This window comes from Lepisma saccharinum, chromosome 21, assembly GCF_977018435.1.
Source record: "Lepisma saccharinum chromosome 21, izLepSacc3.1, whole genome shotgun sequence".
NCBI classification, from domain to species: domain Eukaryota; kingdom Metazoa; phylum Arthropoda; class Insecta; order Zygentoma; family Lepismatidae; genus Lepisma; species Lepisma saccharinum.
This window is the reverse complement of record NC_139249.1, coordinates 56,065,417-56,086,376: the sequence shown is the minus strand read 5'-3', so window position 1 is coordinate 56,086,376 and position 20,960 is coordinate 56,065,417. Positions and strand designations below refer to the sequence as shown.

Here is a 20,960-nt window from a genome sequence, read left to right as displayed (position 1 = left end):
AGTTAGAGGGGGATTGAGCATTAAATTGAGGGTGGTACCCAATTTTATGTATTACAATTGTCTTACACTGTTGCGGAATTTCTGGTGTGGAGACTGAGAATTATTTTTTTGGAGGAGGCAATATCCACTCTTCAATATCAACGTAAGTCTAAAATTGGCATGGCGGACATTTTCACTCATTTTTTATACAGCAATTTTAAAAACTGCACCCTGAAGAAATTATTCCTGCAAGTTCTCGTGTTTCTATGCGTTCAGTTTAAGGCAGAAACGAAACTTACAAAGTTGAAAGGCTAGCGTTGCGCTGAAAACACGCCCCACCATGTTAATACGTCACTGCTTAGAGATAGCTCGTTTGTCGTCTGCTTCGAGCGTCCAGTTTACTGGGGGGTAGCCACGCCGGACGTGTGCAGCAGTTGTACAAATCTGTACAGATTTAAATAATAGAAGAAGGAGCGATAGTGGAAGGGAAAGCTATGCTTTGTAATGATCATACTTCTATTAAATATCTCTGTTGCTCACGTGCAAGATAAATGGAATGGTTCTGTTGCGTGCATGTTCTCAGGTTATGCGAAAAATATTGCTTGTAAAATTGATTACTGACCAAATTTTCAAAAATATTTTTTAAACTTTTTCATCGAAATTTACCGTTAACTGTGCAGTGCAAAATAAGAATGTTTACCTTCTTCACTTTGTTTATAAAGCCTATTTTACTTTCTGTTCCATAAAGTAATTTCAGTTTGTGTTTCTTTTCTGATCAAATATTTTGTGAATACAAGAGAAAATACATTGAGAAGATTACATTAGTTGCACAGTACATATCAATACTTAGTTTATGTATAATTATTACAAGGAAATATTGTGTATAACATTATATCCCATTCCATACTGAAATGGTACGATACATTTTGAATTTTGTACTGCGAAAAAAAGCCTCCTCATCTCTTTACCGGAACGCATTTATTGGTTGGTTCACAACATCACCACTAGGGATCCTATCGAGACGAGAGTTGAAAGTTGAGAGTTGTAAATGTCTGTCTCGTGTTTATTTGTAAATGTCTCGTTGACAGTCTCGTCTCCATTTATAAATATCCGTCTCGTTCTCGTCTCGGGTTCGGAGGGCAATGCTCGTTCTCGCCTCGGGTTCGGAGGACAATGCTCGTTCTCGTCTCAAGTCTCGAAAAATATAGAATTTACAACGTATGCAAAGGGTTATCGTACAAACTTTCACAGTGCATAGCGATTATAAAGACAAAAAACTGTTCTTAATGACTTTTTTTGTTTGTTTGACTCCTCGTTTCAACGCTACGAGCCCTCGAAAAATATATATTATCCTTCTTATATGTGCAAACTAAACACACAGATTCAGAATTACCACGAATGAACTGGCAATGTAATTATGATTCATGATTTATCTGAGGAAGTCGCATGTTCCAAGTTTGACTCGACCTGGGCATGACTGTTCCTTTGTGAATGTCTTTTCATTGAAGTGGAAATTGTTACGTTGGGGGATGTTTCCCGTTTCATCTCATAAAAGGAGACGAGACAAGCGAATGTTTTCGAAATGAGACGGGACAGACCAAATGTTTCGTCTCATATCGTGGATAGGTTGGGTGATACTTAGATTGTGCTGGTTGGTGGTGGCGGTAGTGTGTGTATGTGTGAGTGTGCATCCCGACTTCCAATATTGTCATCATCTTCATTGTCGCGATTAGTCAAAAGTGGAAAGAAATGTGACGTTAGAGAAGACACATACTAAATTAACCATGCGTTCTCATCGTTGTGGTTAAATGATGTGACGGAAAAGCGACGGAAAAGTAGGATAAATACATAAATTTGGAATATATATATTAACTGTAGAAAACTGTCGTTTACTGCAGGAAATTTAAAAACTCCGCGTACCTTTCTATACCGTCTCACCTCTTATATTGCAGAAATTGGCTTGTAAACCAGACTGTTCTAAACATATTGTTATTTTATAATTTGAGAAGAAAATATATGACGAAAATAATTTTAATTCCAGAAAAGGCATTATTGTAACAATAAGTTCTTGCCAGTCAGAACCAACCTATGTATTGGCAATGATCAAGGCTGTTCATGTGTTCAGCCAGTCGAATTACTTTCGGAACATCTCCAGCGAACTGCGTGAATCTGTCTAGCGAGCCTAGTGGGCGTGTAAAACCTGAGCAACGGGCTTAGCGATAGGTTCTGGGTTGAGATGACGTCAGCGGCTCGCTTGGTTAATTGGCTGCTTCGAGAGTTCTGACTCGTTCCGATGCTTCAAATGCATAAGAGCCAAAGATGTTACGGAAATAATCTTCCTTCTACCAGTTTTGCTTTGTCAGCCTAATGGAAAAACCGAGTGGGTGAATTATAGTAAATACTACTATACTGTTAGGGCATAATTCATCTCAAAGAAATGGAGCACACATTGTTGCACTGGAAGTTATAGATACTTGTTACACACAATAACAAATGACTTTTTGCTCTCGCTTTCACGGCCCATGCTAGATTTACGAGACGAGCAGCCTTGCCTGCACGCATATCTAAGTGATGACGTCAGGCCAGTCTAGTCTGTGCAGAGGAAGTTTTCAGTGACGTAGGAGGTGAATTTTAGCGGTGTTTGAAGGCGTGTCGAGAACCAAAACGAATATCGCCGATATATTTTGCACATCTCTTTTTTGTGTCATTATCCGTAAAATGAATGGATTTAAAAAGTTTTTCATGTCAAAGTGGAAATGTACATTATGTATTGCGAGGATGAATTACACATGAATTACAAAAAATAGGTATTTTTTCTTCTAGACTACAAAACTGGACTTACTTTTTTGAAAGAATTTAAAATGTAATGACAAATTACATGAATTACAAAAAAACGGGTATTGTTGTGAAACATACCTTTCTACGAACGTTGACTCCTGTTCTTCTGCTCAGCAAATTTTGTTATCACTTTTTCATTGAAGCCCTCTATGTTTGAAATGTATTCTATCTCTATTGTAAGCAAGTGCCAAGGCATTTGGTCTGTCTTGTCCCATTGCATTTCTTTAAGCAGGTTTTAATACGCTTCAATGTGCTGAAACATCGTTCAGATTCAGCTGTTGCCACTGGAGTTATTAAAACTATGTTTGTCATTTTTACTGTTTCTGAAAAGGTACCCTCTAAATAATTTAAAATAAAAAATGAATGCAATCTACTGATAGAGTTTATATTTTTCAGCTCTTCACTACAATAAAGAACACGAAGTTCCCTCTTTAGTTTTCCCTCTTCTATGAAGGGATAATAAATCTGGGAAGATGCCTCTGTTTAAAGATTGTTCTCTTTCATTATGTCCTCGTAGAGCAAGTTCATATCGACCACAGAATTTTAAGCAATCGATAATTCTATTTAATATATGCCTAATTTTCCGGACAAATTCATTGTGTCTTGTAATTGACAGCCTATGTCCTTCATCAATTTGTGTTCGAACATCAACCCTGCCAAACTCACTCAAACATATCGAATGAAAGCCACCACAACACTACAGTACAACACGCGAGATCGAACGTGACGCGTCGGAACTAGCCCCGAATCAGCACTCAAATCCATTGCACTTTTCCCTTCTCTCTCTGCTAGCATGTGAACTTCACTGTAGCGTACGTGGGTGTAGGCAACTCCTTCCTTTGCGACGTGCTCCGGAAAGCGATAATTGACATCAATGCCGCTAGGAGCGCTGTCGTATCCATTGCAGCAGACGATGAATTTACGTGGGTAAAAATCGCCTTTTAAAAGACTGTGTGATAGTTATGCGTTATGGTGATTGATAATTACGTCAATACGTCCGTTTTTCTTTAGGGGCTAAGCCCCGGAAGCCCCAAGGGACGAGACGCCACTGTTCAATCGTTTCTTTCCAAACTTGCAAGAATATTAATTTAAAGGGGTGTCAACACTTTCATGGGACCCCGCTAGATTTACTCTTTCCCAGCTTCTCTTTTCGCACGTTCAGCGTAAACGTATGCATATCATATCGGTAAATAGAGTCCCAAAATATAATGTTTGAACACTTCCCGCATTACAAAAATCCCCTTGAGAACCTAAGATTTAACACTTTATCAAGAGCTTCATAGCTCCTTCCCCTCTCAAATTTAATACTCATTCTTCCCACCAAACATTTCTATGCAAATTTTAGACTTACCGTTGATATCGAAGAGTGGATATTGCCCGTTCCGAAAAAAAAATTCAGTCCCCCACACCAGAGTTTCTGCAACAGTCTAATCGTAATAGTAACGCACAAGAGTTGGGATCCCCCCAAATTTAATGCTGGCCCCCCTACCAAGAGTTGGATATTGTATCCAAAACGTTTAATTTTAAATACCCCATCAGAATTCACGTGTCAAGTGTCAATTTAAGGAGCCTAATATGTAAGAGTTGGATATTACCTCCTACCCTGATAATACATATTCCCGTTACAATTCCCTTGGCAGTATAAACATTGTTATTTATAAAGCAGCATTGGTTCATTGATAACGTAATTCTACTTGTGTCCAGTGATATACTGTACTCAGTCAAATTTCTATCGCAAAAAATTCCCCTCCGAAAGTTGAGTGGACTCAACGTGTGTCCACAAATCCAACTGCGGACACCCTTTCCCTAAATAATTCATTCTCTTCATCTAATGGATTAAATATGGTGCACCTAAGGTGGAAACTTTTTTATATATACATATATTAGAAAAATATGTAAATGTTGAATTTTATATATTTTTTAAAAAATCACCCCCCCCAAAAAAATTTCGATGGCGCAGTCTGCGCCTTAATCCCCTCCTGTGGGCACTCCTGACCAGTGGCGGATTACCAAATAGGCACACTAGGCACGTGCCTAGGGGCGACAACTCTTGGGGGCGGCAAATCTTTTTTCCAGAATATCAAGAATAATAAAAAGTGTCTTACGTACATAGTGTCAATTTAGACCTATGAAACCAATGTTTCAAATCAACGGTTTGCAACACTTTCGCTTCATACGAAAGAAACCTTGATGTATCGGATTTATGTGTTATCAAGAAATGTTTCGTCTGCTCTGCCTCCTTCAGGCGCCAATCAATTTGTTTTTAACCCGTGCTGTGGCTTTTATCGCTTACAATGACAATGCAAGCCGCCCAGCCTTTGTTGGTTTGTTTATGTAAATACATACCACTCGATCTTCCACTAAGCCTTTGTTAATGGCCAGGCAGGAAAGAAGACTGATTGTTTGAAACTCACATCTGTAAAAATGCCAGTCTTATAAAAAATAAATAAACAGATAACACTGCTGATAAGTGAGTGAATGAGTGCAGGTCTCGCGTGGACCGCAACTAGTTTTTGTCTTACCGTATTCTCTGGCTGGTGCATTCAGTTTGTTGCGTTTGCGATTTGGTGGGTTGTTTTTTTTATGCAGCAGGCAGCATGAAGCGAACAAAGTTAAGTGGGGCGGCTTATAGTAAACTTGCAAACGAAAAGCGCGAAAGAGGAGCAACCTTACAGAAAAAGATTGGTACAGTGGACACGTTTTTTAGATGAAAGGAACAAGTGATTTCCGAAAGCAGTTCAAAAATTGAAGTGTGAACTCAATGAGTGAACTCTGTGAAACGCAAAATGTCGAAAATATTGTGGGTTTAGTGAAGGGAAGTGCACCTTAGGTAGTGTCCCCTCAGTTCGTAGGAGTTCCTGATTGTGACAGTGAGAGTGCAAATTTCGTTAGTGACGATCCTGCCGAGTGGTGTGTGGATGAGTCTACAATTGACATTCTTCTAAGACGTGGAATTAATAAGAATGTTGAAAACGATTTTTCTAAATCGCAAAGACTCATAGGAATGTAAGACAAGATTTTTAAATAATAGTGGTTTTTTTCGTAAACTTGTAAATGGCGAATCAATTTTCCGGAATTATTTGGTATATTCGTGCAGCACTGGTGTCGTTTATTATGCATCATGCAGGTTGTTCAAGAGCAAGACAAACATCGCAACTCACGGCATTTCCGACTGGAAAAAACATTTCAAATATTCTAGCATCACACGAAAATTCTGAAGAACACAAAAACTGCGAGTTGGCACTCTTAACAAGGCAGAAATCTGTTGGGACCTTGGAGAACCATTTTCAATCACATATTCAGACGGAACTTACGTACTGGGTCAGTGTCTTAAGAAGAGTTTTTGCTATCGTAAAGAAGTTGACAAGTCGCTGGCTTCCCTTACGTGGTCACGAAGAAAAATTCCATTCTCTGCACAACGGGCACTACATGATGTCTCTAGAGCTTATGGAAATCCGGGGAAAGGTCATACAAGCTACTTGTCTTCTACAATTTGTGATGAAGTTATTGAACGGCTTGCTGATAGAGTGAGAAAAGAAATTATTAATGAAATAAAACAAAGCAAATATTTCTCCATAATTGTTGATTCAACTCCAGATATTTCGCATACTGATCAGTTAGCTTTTGTGTTAAGATATGTGAATGAAGATGAACCTGTTGAAAGGTTTCTTTCGTTTTTGTCAAATCCAGGTCACAAGTCTGAAAATCTAGCCGAAGCTGTAATAGATATTTTGACCAGACATTCTATTGACCTTACTAATTGCAGAGGTCAGTCATACGACAATGCCAGGAATATGTCGGGGGCATATACAGGTTTACAGGCTCGAATTAAAGGAATAAATTCTAAAGCATATTATGTGCCCTGCGCAGCTCATTCTTTGAATTTGGTCGGAAGTAGTGCAGCAAGCAGTTGTAGGGAAGCATGTTCTTTTTTCACTATGCTTCAAAATATTTACATTTTTTTTTCCAGTTCAACAAAACGCTGGAACTTACTTGCTTCTTTCCTATATCCAGGAAGCAAAACACTAAAATCCTTATCACAGACACGTTGGTCAGCACGAGAGGAGGCTTGTACATGTATATATGAAAACTGGGATAGTGTAATGAAAGCCCTTACTCATGTAAGTGATGATCCTTTTGAGAAACCACTAGTTCGAAATGAGGTCTTATCCCTCTTGAATCAACTAAACAGGCTGGAGACAGCTTTCATGATCACTATTTGGAAGGATATACTGCAGAGATTCCAGAGTGTCACCGTGAAATTACAAAGTGCCAACATAGATTTAACAATAGCACATGATTTATTTGAATCACTTGTGAACTTTATAACTTCTCTTCGTGACATGTTCGAGTCTTATGAGCACAAATCCATGGAGAAAACTGATATGAATTACGAGTGTAGTTATATAAGGTTTAGAAAACGTAACATTCAACAGTGGCGTAGCGTTATAGTTCGCCCGTACGCCCGGCGTTCCCAGATTTAATATTTAAAAAATGCGTAAATGCTGTAAATATAAAGTAAATCTTGACTAGTTTCATATATGTCTGACCTTCATGGCATTATAATAGCTATTTCTCGCGATCCGCTTGCAACGCTTCACTAACAACACTCGCTCTAGCATTTTTTTAAATGCCTTTCCTGGCCGTACGCCGAGCAGGTTCGGCGTACAGGACCCTATATTCCTTGCTGCCTTTCTGGAGGGAAAGCTTGGATCTCTAAAGCACGCACCCAAATGCTATCTCTTACGCCCGCGTATGGAGCAGAGGGCTACGTGATTGGTTCACGTGACCCTTCCTGCCTTCTGAAGCAGACGACAGCGGTAGAATTTCTACCCGGTTCTTCGCGCTCGTGCCACTCGTGCTATGTGTTGCTACAATACGCAACATTGACTGACGTAACTTTACCAAACTGAAATATAGCACTTCTTAATGGCCACTGCATTGTATAATTTATCGCACGAACAGCAATGTGCATTAAAAACTAAAAGATCAACACAGTTTTTGTCAAATAAGTTGCTGAAGTCCTCGTGGTAGAAGTTCAGCCTGTGGCTGCTCTACCACTTAATAATAATAAAAAAATAATAGTTTTGCGGGTTATTATTTTTTAGTTATTATGTAACTGCTTAATATTGTGTCAATGGAAATATTTAGCATTCATTTGAAAACTCTTAACATCGAATGGTCTCTGGACAAAATTATTTTAAAATGTTTATCAACATTCTCAAGACGTAATAAACAGTGGTCTGAATTACTAATCGGCACTGTTATGTTAGTAGAGTGTACGATAGTTGGATCATCCGCCCACCTGCGTGTCAGAGTGTTTTGCACAGCGCGCCAAGACGACAGAGGCCCGTGATTCGAATCCCGGGGTGAGCACGGGTGTTCTTTGTGAGTGTCCCTTCATCAATATCATCATCACTCATATTCATATTCGCGATTAACCAAAAGTGGTAGAAAAGCGAAGTAAAATAAACCAAATCAATCATTAGTTGGATCATTCACAACAATGACGTCTACTGTTGTCCAGAGGCTTGTGATTCGGGTAGGTTTTATAATGATTTGTGTCATGCCGAAAGGTATAAAACACCAGAGTTCAAAACATTTGTTGCATAGTGAGGCATCTAATTTTCTAGCTAAAAACTGCATGGATGATGATGCTTTATTGCAAACCCAGCTGACTTCAGGCAAATAAACAATGCCTGTGGCGACTAATTCCATAAGTAAATTATTAACCAAAAAGGGCCGACCTTTCCTTCAGACTTGGCGTTCCCAGCCGAAATGACCATGCTACGCCACTGACATTCAAGCCGATGAAGTAAGAGACAATGAGGTTGTTCTAACAGGAAGATAAAAATTTAAAGTTGAGGTGTTTCTTCCTATTCTTGATAAATTGTACGCTGAATTAATTAGAAGAAAAGAAAGCTATAAATTAATGTCTGATTTGATTTAGTTTATTTTACTTCGTGTTTTGTGCCTCTTGGCTAATTTGCGAAGATGGGGATGAGTGATGAAATGGATGAATGGACATTCACAAACAACCAAGCCCGACTGGGATTCGAACCCGGGACCCTTGGCGTCGCAGCGCGATGTGCTAACCACTCGGCCACAGGGTCGGGCAATTAATGTCTGACAACTTCATGATTTTCAGTAAGTTTCTGCGAAGTTCTTCTTGTGTCATTTCTGAACGCGCAGCTAACCTTCAGGCTGCATATGAAACTGATCTGGAATCAACCTTTCCAAACGAATGTGTGCATTTTGCGGGGCTTCTGAAGACCAGAGGAATCTGTGACTCGCCAGCAGAAATGTTAGCCTTTATACGGAAAGAAAAGCTGCAGTCCGTGTTTCCAAATGTGGACATTGCATTAAGAATATTTTTGTGTACTGCTGTAACAAACTGTTCAGTCGAACGTTCGTTTTCGGCCCTAAAAAGACTGAAGACTTATCTCCGTTCAACCATGTGTAATAAAAGACTGAACGAGTTATCTATTCTCCACATCGAAGCAAACATCTTGACTGATGGACACATCAACTTTGAAGAACTTATACATGAGTTTGCAGCAACCAAAGTGAGACGGAAGCGGCTTCATTTATGACTGGTGAATTTAATTTCTCAATATATTACATAATTTTAGGTATAGCACATACAGAAAATAAATTGTTTGTTATTGATTTTTATCCTTTGTTTTTTATTTCAGTATGTTCACTAATTTTTATATTAGCCTGTAAAAATACTGCAAATAAGTTACTACTTTTCTTTCGAGAAGGGCGCACATTAAGTTTGTGCCTAGGGGCGGCGAGGAAGCTTAATCCGCCACTGCTCCTGACCAGTACTAAATTCTCATTAGAAATCGAACACATGTGCAGTTAACAAAAAAAAACTGTTCAAAATTACCAACTTTAATAAATGGTACTATATTTATTGTTTAATAAATACCTTGACCAAATGTGTCTTGTTAATTCAGCCAAATTATTTTTTCTTTTTTTTTTCCTTCAGTACATCCTGGCGCCGCCGATGTATATATCAGAATCGCGAGTCCCCTCAAAGAACGAGGACCTTTGGGGTAGCACGTGTCGCACACCCCTAACAGTCTGAAGCGACCGAAGAGGCAAGTAACAACCTTAGGAACGGAAGCCAGGCAGCAAACTGCACGTGTCGCATGTCACTTGCGTGTCACTTGGACTGAGTAATTTTCTCAATTGTGTGTGTCGTGTTGCCTGGGTCGGTTGTTTGAGTTATAAGTTACATCTTTTAAGGTAATTTATACTATATATCAAGTTTCGTTAAGTCCCTGTGTATAAAGTTGTCTTCAAAACTGATTTGTATAAGTTTGATTTATTCTTGCTGTAAAGACAGTCTTAGTCTCATGTAGCTAACAGTACCATGCGATTATTTGTACATGTAATTTCGTTTTCTTATAAGGAAAAAGGCACATGTGGTTCACAACAAATTTCGTGGGACCCCAAATTCCCTAGCCTCGCGTCCGTTCAGTACTTGAAATACTAATCTGTCCACAGCGCCAAGCGTATTTTCCAAAGTATTGTTGTGGTAGATTATAATATTAAATTGCCTTGACCGATATCGTTCAAGCGCAATATCATGGAATTTATTGTTTTGAAAATTATACATAAGAAATCTAATTTGAAGGTAGTTCGAGTTATCAAATCATCGATGACTTGTCCCATATATTTGCAGCCTCCGGACCTCCTCAACCACGCACTATATTTCAAAGACTTAATGTTCAAACTGTAGCCTACGCTATGCTCCAAAATTTGCCGAGAGTTTCGTTTCTACATCTTAATCTGTGAATCGTCATCAGAAATTAGAGCGCTCACTCGCAACATAGAACATTTATTATTATTTACACAGAGAGAGCTATAGCAGAAGGAAGCAGATGTCGAAGTAAACAGGCCACCTAAGGAGAAGGAAATAGTTTGTAAAGTGTGTACGTTGGGAGACACAGTGAAATGAAACTATTGGCGCTCTGTTTAATTAACAATATATATTTTCAGTTTGCAAAGAAATTGTTCTGAAATTTTTCTTGCTCTTGTTGTTGTCTCATCCTGCTGTACCATAGATCTTGTAAAGGACATTTTCCACCAAGTCCCACTTGCCTGCTTGAAAACTTCATGCAACATGTCATAGAAACATTTGAGCGACTATTGACAAAGTGCATTGAAACGACAGGAGTCTATGTTCAAAAGTAACCATATTTTCGTTTCAGTGATATTTTGGCATATACCCCAGACGCTAAAAGATGGTGGTGATGAAAAACATCTAGGCGAACTACGATTTCCAATCTTAGTAGATTGCAGCAAGGGCGAATTAAAGGCTTGCAAGGCGACCATCATACACTGATGATCTTGTTGGGGGCTACAGGGTGCTAACGTGGTCTTAAGTGCCTTATTTAATTCTTTTAGTTATTGATAAATTTGCATAGTTGGATTGAAATACATAAAATGCCTCATAGGGTTTTCAACTCATAAAAAAAATTCAATTGCTAACTCCTGAAGCACCATCATCTCATAGAAATGAATAATTTTGTGCACATTTTCTTATTTATTTTTCTTGTGCATTTTAGTCTCTGAAGCCTGGGCTTTGCAGATAGCAGGTAGACTAGAATATAGGCCCCTGATGTCAGTGCATGCTTGGAGATAGTTGCTCACATTTTTTTGAGGGAAGTGAACACTTTGAAAGCTCACTGACCCAAGCCAGAAGAGCCTTTCTGCTTTCTCTACACACCTGCTGAAAATATCAAGATAGGTATTTTTTTTTAATTACGAGCCTCAGTCAACATGAAAAACTGACTACAGGTAGAAGCACTGGTGAATTACAGATGCAAATGGAAGGTGAAGTGGCTTGGGAATATTTGATGTTTTGAAGGAGATTGTGTTCGGTGATTAAGTATAATACAATTTAATTGCATTACAGATTTATTTGAGTGTGCACTGCAACCCAGCACCTAACCCTCTTGCTTATGCTGTACACTGTTTGTAGGCTTGCTAACTAGACTTGCACTATGCTTGGAAGTTCCATTGACAAAAAATTTACTTACTTATCTAAATAAGAGAATGCTCATTAAAATGGCACTATTTCTTCATAATGCTTTCCTGACAGCTCAGTGGCTGGCTTTCCATACCACCACTGACGTTCTGAAGTTCTTTCCTTGTGAGTGTTCTTTCATCAGTTTTTCTAATCATCAATCATTCCTATCATCACTTAATTCTTAATATAATTGAATGAATGAATGTAATATCAACTGGAATAGATAAAATAAATATTTGTTTACCTTTTTTCATAAGAGCAGCAATGAAAATGATAGGGTGGGTGTAGAAGCTAGCGACATTGCTGTGAAAACTGTGAGTGATATTGGTTTCATTGAAGAGAAAAGGCGGCATGTCGAACTCTCTCCCAGCAGAAGTGACGGAGCTCCAAGACTGTCAAGAAGGGAAAAACGTTTACCACAAAAATTTCATGAAGATTTTTTATTTTAGAACCAAGTGTCAAGAGTGATGATAAAAAAACAAAAGAAGGGAAAGGTACTCATGTTAAAAAAGTAAATGCAAAAGAAAACATATTAAATATATTTCATCAAAACGTACAAGACCTCACCACAGCAAAAACGCTTAATTTAGAAAACACAAACCAAACACACACACCTTATAGACACATAAACAAAAATGAACAACTTCTTATCTCTGAAAACAAAAATATTTTTAGGTTAATGAGTCAAAATTTTCAGTCATTAAGGAACAAGGTCCATGAGCTGGATGTGATTCTTGGATCCCTCAAAGAAGTCCCACATATAATTTGTGCCACTGAACATTGGTTGCGAGAAGAAGAGTTTTCTTCCACACAAATCCCAAATTTTAATTTAGCCAGCGCATATTGCCGTAAACAACACAAACGAGGTGGTGATGCCATACTAGTTAAAAGCAATATACCATATGAAAACGTAACAAAAACGAATTATTTAAATGAAGAATTCAATTTTGAACACGCAGTAGTGAATTTAAAATTACAACAAAATGAAGCAACAGTAGTTTGCTTATACCGAACACCAGATGGACATTTAGGCACATTTTCTGAAAATTTAGAAACAATGTTGTCCATTTTACTACATAAGAAACGACCCATTATAGTGATGGGCGATATAAACATAGATTTTTTTAAAAAACAGTCTGGAAAAAAATGAACTAAATACAATTCTAACCTCCCATAATTTGATTGCAACAATAAATTCACCAACAAGGATAACACCAACAAGTAAATCATGCATTGATCAAATAATAATTAACCAAGATTTTTTTGAATACACCACATCTATTTTACCTTTAGCCTTGTCCGATCATGAAGCAGTTTTCATAAGTGTCCATATACCAGAGAATATAAAAGAAAAAACTGCAAAACATATCACTACTGTAGAAAAAAGAAAATTCACCAAGGAAAATATAGGAAACTTTGTATATTCATTAAAGAAAGAAAACTGGACTGATGTGCTCATGGAGGAAAATGTAAATACAAAAGTAAGCTTATTCACAAAGACAGTAAAATAGCATTTCCATACAAAACATACAGACAACCCCTAAATCAAACAAAATCAATTTCCTGGATAACTAAAGGGATAAAAAAGTCCTGTGAAACAAAAAGAAAATTATATAAAGAAATCCAGAAAAACAAGAATCCCATACTTAAAGACCACTACAAAAAATATGTAATTATTCTCAGGAAGGTAATAAACAATGCTAAGAAATTGGCCATTGCAGATAAAATACGCAAATCTGCTAATAAATCAAAGAAACTATGGGAAATTGTTAATGATGAAACTGGTAAGAAAACAAAGAACGTGAATGAAAAGATAGAAATTATGGCTGAATGAGAGAAAATAAGCAATCCCCTTGATGTAGCACAAATTTTTAATACATACTTTGTGAACATTCCCAATACCGTAAATAAAAATGCAGTAATCTCTACACCTAGATTAAGAACATATTTCAACAGTCCCAGAAACACAAACACTATGTTTCTCACACCAGTAACTGAGGGAGAAGTCGAGAAGGTAATTATAAATTTAAAAAATAAGTATTCATCAGGGCCAGATGAATTTTCAAGTTCTCTACTAAAAAAATGTGTGAATAGTATTTTACAACCACTAGTAAGTATTTGCAACACATCTTTAGAAACAGGTATTTTTCCTAGTGAGTACAAAATAGCAAAAGTGAGACCATTATTCAAGAAAGGCAACAAAGAAGAATGCTCAAACTATAGGCCAATTTCTCTTTTATCGGTCTTCTCTAAAGTAATAGAGAAAATTATGCTAAATAGATTAGTAACTTTCCTAGAAAAATACGACATCTTATCCAAACATCAATTTGGATACCAAAAAAGTAAGTCAATATCAGAAGCTATTTTTGAATTTACAAATAACATACTAAAATCGAGAGACAAAAAAATGCATGTGCACGGATTATTTTTAGATTTCACCAAAGCATTTGATTTGGTTCAGCATGACATTTTACTAGATAAAATGGACCATTATGGTATCAGAGGTTTAGCAAAAAAATGGTTCACCTCTTATTTAAAAGACAGATGTCAGTATGTAGATATTAACAAAATCAAATCAGACCAACTGTTCCTCAATACAGGTGTACCGCAAGGCTCAATTCTAGGACCAGTTTTATTTTTACTCTACATAAATGATCTTCCAGAAACCTTATCAGAGTCTCAAACAATACTTTTTGCGGATGACACAAATATCATAGTAAAAAGCCTGGAATATGAGCAACTTCAAAAGAATTCCATTTCAACCACAACACAACTAAACACCTGGCTAAACAACAACAAGCTTTCCCTGAATGTTAATAAAACATTTCTAATAAATTTTAATCCAGCAAAACAAATAAAAAACTTAAATGTGATTATTAACAATGAAGTTGTCAAAGAATGCAATGCAATAAAATTCTTAGGAGTATGGATAGACACAAACCTGTCTTGGGACATGCATATTACTAATTTAACTCAAAAGTTAAGCAGGCTCTGCTACATGATGAGAATTTTGAGAAATGTTTTAACTTTGAATGATTTAAGGACAGTATATTTTGGACAGATTCAACCTGTACTCACATATGGTATCTCTTTCTGGTGCAGTTCACCCAAAATTCAGAAAATTTTTATTTGGCAAAAACGCATATTAAAAATTATGAAGAATGTATCCCTCTCAAACCCAACAAAACAAATTTTCAATGAATTTCAAATATTACCTCTTCCATGTTTGTACATATTAGAAACGTTGTACTGTATTCATACAAATTCTAAAATCTTCTCAAAAAATCTGGACATGCACAAGTACAGCACTCGTATGCATAACTCCCTCCACCTTTCTACTGTCCGCACATCCAAAACACATAGTGATCTAGGATTTCAAGGTGTAAAACTCTATAACAAGCTGCCAGAGGAATTCAATAATCATAATCCAACCAAATTTAAAATAACAGTAAAAAGCTTGCTTATGAAGTATTTGTTTTATAGCACAGAGGAGTACTTAGATCATATTTTTCATTAATAGACATAACCTTTGTATTTTTATGTTCACTAATAGTCATAACCTTTGATTTTTCTTCTATTTTCTATGTTATTCCATACTCTCTTATACTTTTTAATATTCATAAGTATGTGTTAATTCCTTTGTACTCAAAATCATACATGTAATTTTATTTTATACTCTTTATACTTTTTAATATGCTTAAGTATGTGTTAATTCCTTTGTACTCAAAATTATACATGTAATTGACCTATCTCATATCATAGTGCTATTTGTACTCATATCATCAAGTGGATGGAAATAAATCTTATCTTATCTTATCTTGGTTTATTTTACTTTGCATTTTGCCACTTTTGATTAATCGCCAAGATGAGGATGTGATGATATGATGAAACTGATAAAGGGTCATTCACATAGAAAACCCATCCCCAGGCCACATTTACGGTTTTATGTGTTGCTTATTTGTAATGGCAGCCACATGCTAAGAGGCATTTTAAAATTAAAGTCTTGATCATGCACAAGGAACTACCAAAAGTTATAACAATGAGACCTGTTCAATTGTTATGAAAGTCCAACTTGGACTATATAATGCAAACAACCAAAACTATATTTTATATTTTTCCCTTTTCTTATATGCATTAATGTCAAATTATTTCATTACACTCAAACCAGATGAGAAGTCACTGCATTATATTTTGAAAATTATTTATTATGAAATAAGTTTCATTTTCTGGTAAAGTTAAAAGTTGCCAGTTCATCAATAAAAATATATGACAAAGGAAGAAACAGCAACACCCTATTCATCTACAAGCAATGCACAAGAAATATGCAATGAAAATGAAAAGAAGAAAGACAAGTGTGAAAAGAGAGACGAGGAAAGGATATAAAAGCAGTGAGAAAGAAGTCAGAAAATGAGGGAGAGTGAAGAAGGTACAAAAAGAAGTTATAGTTAACAGGTAGATATGTGAGAATAATGAGATGGAGAAAAGAAATATAGTAAAACGTGAGGGACAAAAATACTCAAAAAGAAAAGGGAACAAAGCAGAACAAAAAAGGCAAATATTTAAAGAGAAGAATATGAAAAATGGAGAAATTTACTGACATGAAAACTGAAGGAACGAAAATAATACTTAAGTTGCATTAAAGCAGGATCATTTCTCCCTTTGCCCACAAAAAAAAGTGTCTAGTGACCTTGACTCACCCTGTGGGCATCAAGAGTACATAAGCATAATATAAATTCAATAACATGTAACATGTTTTGAAAATATTATCACACAATATCAAAAATATATTTGTGGTATACACCTTAACACCTCTTTCTTTTAATTTCAGTTTTTCACCTTGACAACCATGGCGCAAAATTGTGATAAAGAGTACACTACATTAGAAAATGAGCTTAGAACAATATCAAAGTCCTTTAGTGAGTCTTGTTTAGGTGGAACCTGGTCATCAGACGAAAATTATGACCATGATCTACGTAAGTATATAATATTAATTTTCATTCAGTTTGTTGCATGAATTAGGTTTAAGTTTAGATTTATGTTCAAAAACAGAGGTTCTTTATAGATTTGTGTATGTCATAGAGCACTCATTGGACAGGAGTAAGAATGGTACTTAAAATATTGCAACAAAGGTAAAAATGCCAATAATCACAGCATCACATTGCATGCTAGTCATTTGTTTTATCATCTTTCCTCATGTTCCATTGTAATGGTATATCAAAGATACTTTTCAAAAATATTACCTTCATTATTGCTTCTCATATTCTTAAAATGGATTAGAAATGTATAGGACTCATACTTTAAAATAAGTACACCGTGTCCATAAATATACTGTCATACTTTAAAGTGGTATTACGTCGCTTTGGATAATAGTATTTAAATGAAATTGGTGGCTCAAATATTTTTGTGCATGTCAACAATGGACACCAATATCAGCAATGGACAACAATGAACAAGATCAAACATAGAGACTGAAATAAATTCACTCCTGACAACATTGGACGATGCAGGTTCATTGTTGGATATTTAGCAGGCAGGCAGGTTACATGTGAATATTTTTCTTTAAAATTGTGTTGTTATTACAGAAGATTTAAGAACGTAGTTGGTGTGTTTTAGAATATCATTACATGGAGAGTTTGGTGAACGTGTTGGTGTGTTTTATCATTCCACGCAGAATTTGGTGAAGGTTCAGCGTGCTTATAGGCGAAGGTTTCAAAATGAGGTTCCTTCACACACGTCAATTTTGAAGTGGTACCGGGATTTTGTGGATCGTGGTTGCATATGTCATCAAAGGAAAGGCCATTCATTGAGACCATCTGTCAATGCGGGAATTGTGGAACAAGTGCAGGAGGCATTTGTTCTTAGTCCTAAGAAGTCTGTACGTAGAGCTAGTTAGCAGTTGAACATCCCTAAATCCACCGTATCTAAGATCCTGCGTACCCGACTGAAGTTTCACCCCTACAAACTGCAATTAGTGCACAAGTTGAAACCTGATGACCCTGTAAAACGGTCAGATTTCTCTGAACATTTTATGTTACTAATGGAGGATAACGTAAATCTGTCAGGAAAAATAATTTTCAGTGCTGAGGCAACATTCCACGCTGGTGGAAAAGTGAACAGACATAATGTAAGGATTTGGGGGAGTGAGAATCCACATGCAATTTTTGAAGTTGAAAGAGACTCCCCTAAAGTGAATGTCTTTTGTGCCATATCGAAACGTCAAGTCTATGGCCCATTTTTCTTTCGAGAGACCACTGTGAAAGGTCCAGCTTATCTTGACATGCTCACTGAATGGTTATTTCCACAATTGGAAGAAAATGAAGGCAATGAATTTATTTTTCAACAAGATGGAGCACCTCCTCACTGGCATTTACATGTTCGGAAACATCTGAATGAGCGGCTTCCAGGAAGATGGATTGGACGTGCTGGAAATGATGATAATGTCTTCTACAATTGGTCGACGAGGTCACCTGACTTGACGGTCTATGACTTTTTTTATGGGGTTACATAAAATATTGTGTCTATGTACCCCCATTGCCTCAAAACCTGCAAGAACTGCAAATTCGCATCACTTCTGCAATCCAGTCCATCCCTGTGGATATGTTAGAGCGTGTATGGCATGAATGGGAATATTGCCTTGATGTCTGCAGGGCCACTCGTGGGGGCCACATTCAATGTCTATGAGTTGTAAAATAAAATATTTGAGTTTTTCTTTCAAGTGTCACTAATTTCATTTAAATACGATTATCCAAAGTGACGTAATACCACTTTAAAGTATGACAGTATATTTATGGACTCGCTGTAATATCAGAGGCAGAATATCCTTTGGAAATTGCTGAGCACATTGCAAATATTTTATGAAAATGATTGTTAAAAAAGGCCAAATTTACTTAACATTGCAGTGGTCACATAGTGATCCACTCATATTTTTTCACATATTACTCATGGACGTCTAGAAAGAGGGGGGAGAAGGGGGCATGGCACCTTGTCTGGAAAATGAATGTTCACCTAAGAATTATATATTTCACACATAATTTCATTTCAGTCACAGTAATTTATGTTAATTATTTTAAGTGTGTTGAAGGAACATTTTCCACTAATATGGGAAAAATATGCCTCCTTCTCCTTCCCCCCACCCACCTTGTAAGAAAAATTACCTTCCTTGCTCTTCCATGGATAAAAACCTGTAGATGTCCATGGTGCTACTGCTATTTTAGCACCACTCTTGACCTTGGCTCCCAGGAACTATGTTTGTGCAGTTGTTATTTGAAATATATCCACTGTTGACTTTATATTAGAGCTCATATTTCAGTGGAGCATAATAGTGATCCACACGACAATTGATGGCAGTCTTTTTTTAGGATACATAGTATTTATATATGTATATGTATATATATATATATATATATATATATATATATATATATATATATATATATATACACGTATATCAGTACATGTTTCTAAAATCTGTTTTAAATGTATAAAGTCCATATCAACAAAATCCTATTTTTGAATTTTTTTTTAAAGAAAACAACAAAAGCAAAATAATGAAGATATGTATTTTTGTTTGGTTGCATCATATCCTAATGTAATGCACTAGGTTTAGAATATCCTCTCTACTGTAATGTGTAGGGTGAAATAACTTATGATTTTTTGGTCAGTGAACCTGAATACTTTAAAAAAGGACCTTCTCGCTAAAGAAACAGAGACATTTTGGCAAATAATGGGTAAAAACGATAATATGCTGTGGATTACAATAGTGATCATCCCGCTCAATAATGGGAGTTTATTCCATGTGACGACCATTGCAGTGTTAAGTCTAGTTTATACTCATAAAGACTAATGGTAACTGGACTTACAGTTTAAAGTTGATTCAAACCACTGTCCAATATTCTTCCACTGCAGATTATGATCTGAGAAAATAATGAAGTTTATTTATTAAAGATTTTTAAAGTTGAAGTTATTGTGTTGCATTGACAACATCTGGTTTTAAGTAGAACTCAAGCGATATTTTAATACAGTACATACAATACATCCTCAAAAAGGGTAAAGTTATATTACCAAATTTCTCCATTTTACTTAACAAAAAATGATTGATTGATTGATTTGGTGTTTTAAGTCCACTTTATGCACAGTAAGGCTAATCAAGACTGTAAAGGTAAAAAAAAAGGTAAAGTGCTCCCCTGTGCATAGCACCACGCCATGAAGGCATATAGGGGGTGTGGGGGTAACGCCCCACACTTTCTTGATCCGGTCGTGAGTGGGGGTGATGTGATCAGCACCACGCCCCTGACCGCCTTTACCCCCCATGGTGGATAAAAAAAAATGGATGTTAGATTCATCAAATGGCAAAACAATTTTATAATAATAGCAAGGCATATTTCCCATTCTTAAAGCATTTCCTGACCATCAAGCAATGGATATAATGCGGAGATATCTAAATGTTAAATGAGTATTATTTGTCCCAAATATTCAGAAATACATATTGAAAGCTAAATATGCAATAGAACTGAATGAATTTCAGCTATACTAGATGGTTATCTAATAATTGTATTGTATAACCTTTGAAAATTTATGCTTTTTCTCTATATTTAGGTTCAAAATATCCAAACCTTTGCTCGGCTTGTCCTGATGATGAAGTCTGCTTGAAAGGTGCAAGCCCCGAGATTCCTCCTCCTCCACTCGCATGTCTCACCATGGGAACAGGTGACGTTATTTGGACAAATCTGCAAGATTTGAGACCATACCTTTCAGTAAGTTTCAAGCAAGACATTGCAAGAACTCAATATTTTCTTCAATTTTGTTCAAAGTATATAGTATAAGGAAGTGGGAAAATTCAACTCATTTCTACATTAAATTTCACTTGTCCTGTGGATGACTTTATAATTCTATTAATAATCCAACAAAGTTTTCTATTTCTCTGTGATGACTACCTAACATACTTGAAATTAATGAAATGAAGAAAATAAAGTAGCATATATGCAATTTTAATTGTCAATCAGAAATGTATCACATGCATCCAAACTTCCAGTTTACAGAAAACGTCTGGATTTACTCACTGGTAGAAATGTTGTTTGTCATTATGAATTACAATATCATC

At 36.3% G+C, this 20,960-nt stretch overlaps 1 protein-coding gene across 3 annotated transcripts in view; it reads left to right on the top strand.

Annotated features, from left to right (window-relative positions):
• The window catches only part of LOC146004285 (transferrin-like), a 219,343-nt gene that overhangs the window by 156,887 nt on the left and 41,496 nt on the right, over positions 1–20,960 (top strand). For all 3 annotated transcript variants that reach the window (XM_083142995.1, XM_083142994.1, XM_083142996.1), the window contains 2 exons: positions 16,689–16,833; positions 20,456–20,613. In XM_083142995.1, the coding sequence (XP_082999121.1) occupies positions 16,689–16,833; positions 20,456–20,613 (303 nt within the window). The remainder of the gene's footprint in view (positions 1–16,688; positions 16,834–20,455; positions 20,614–20,960) is intronic.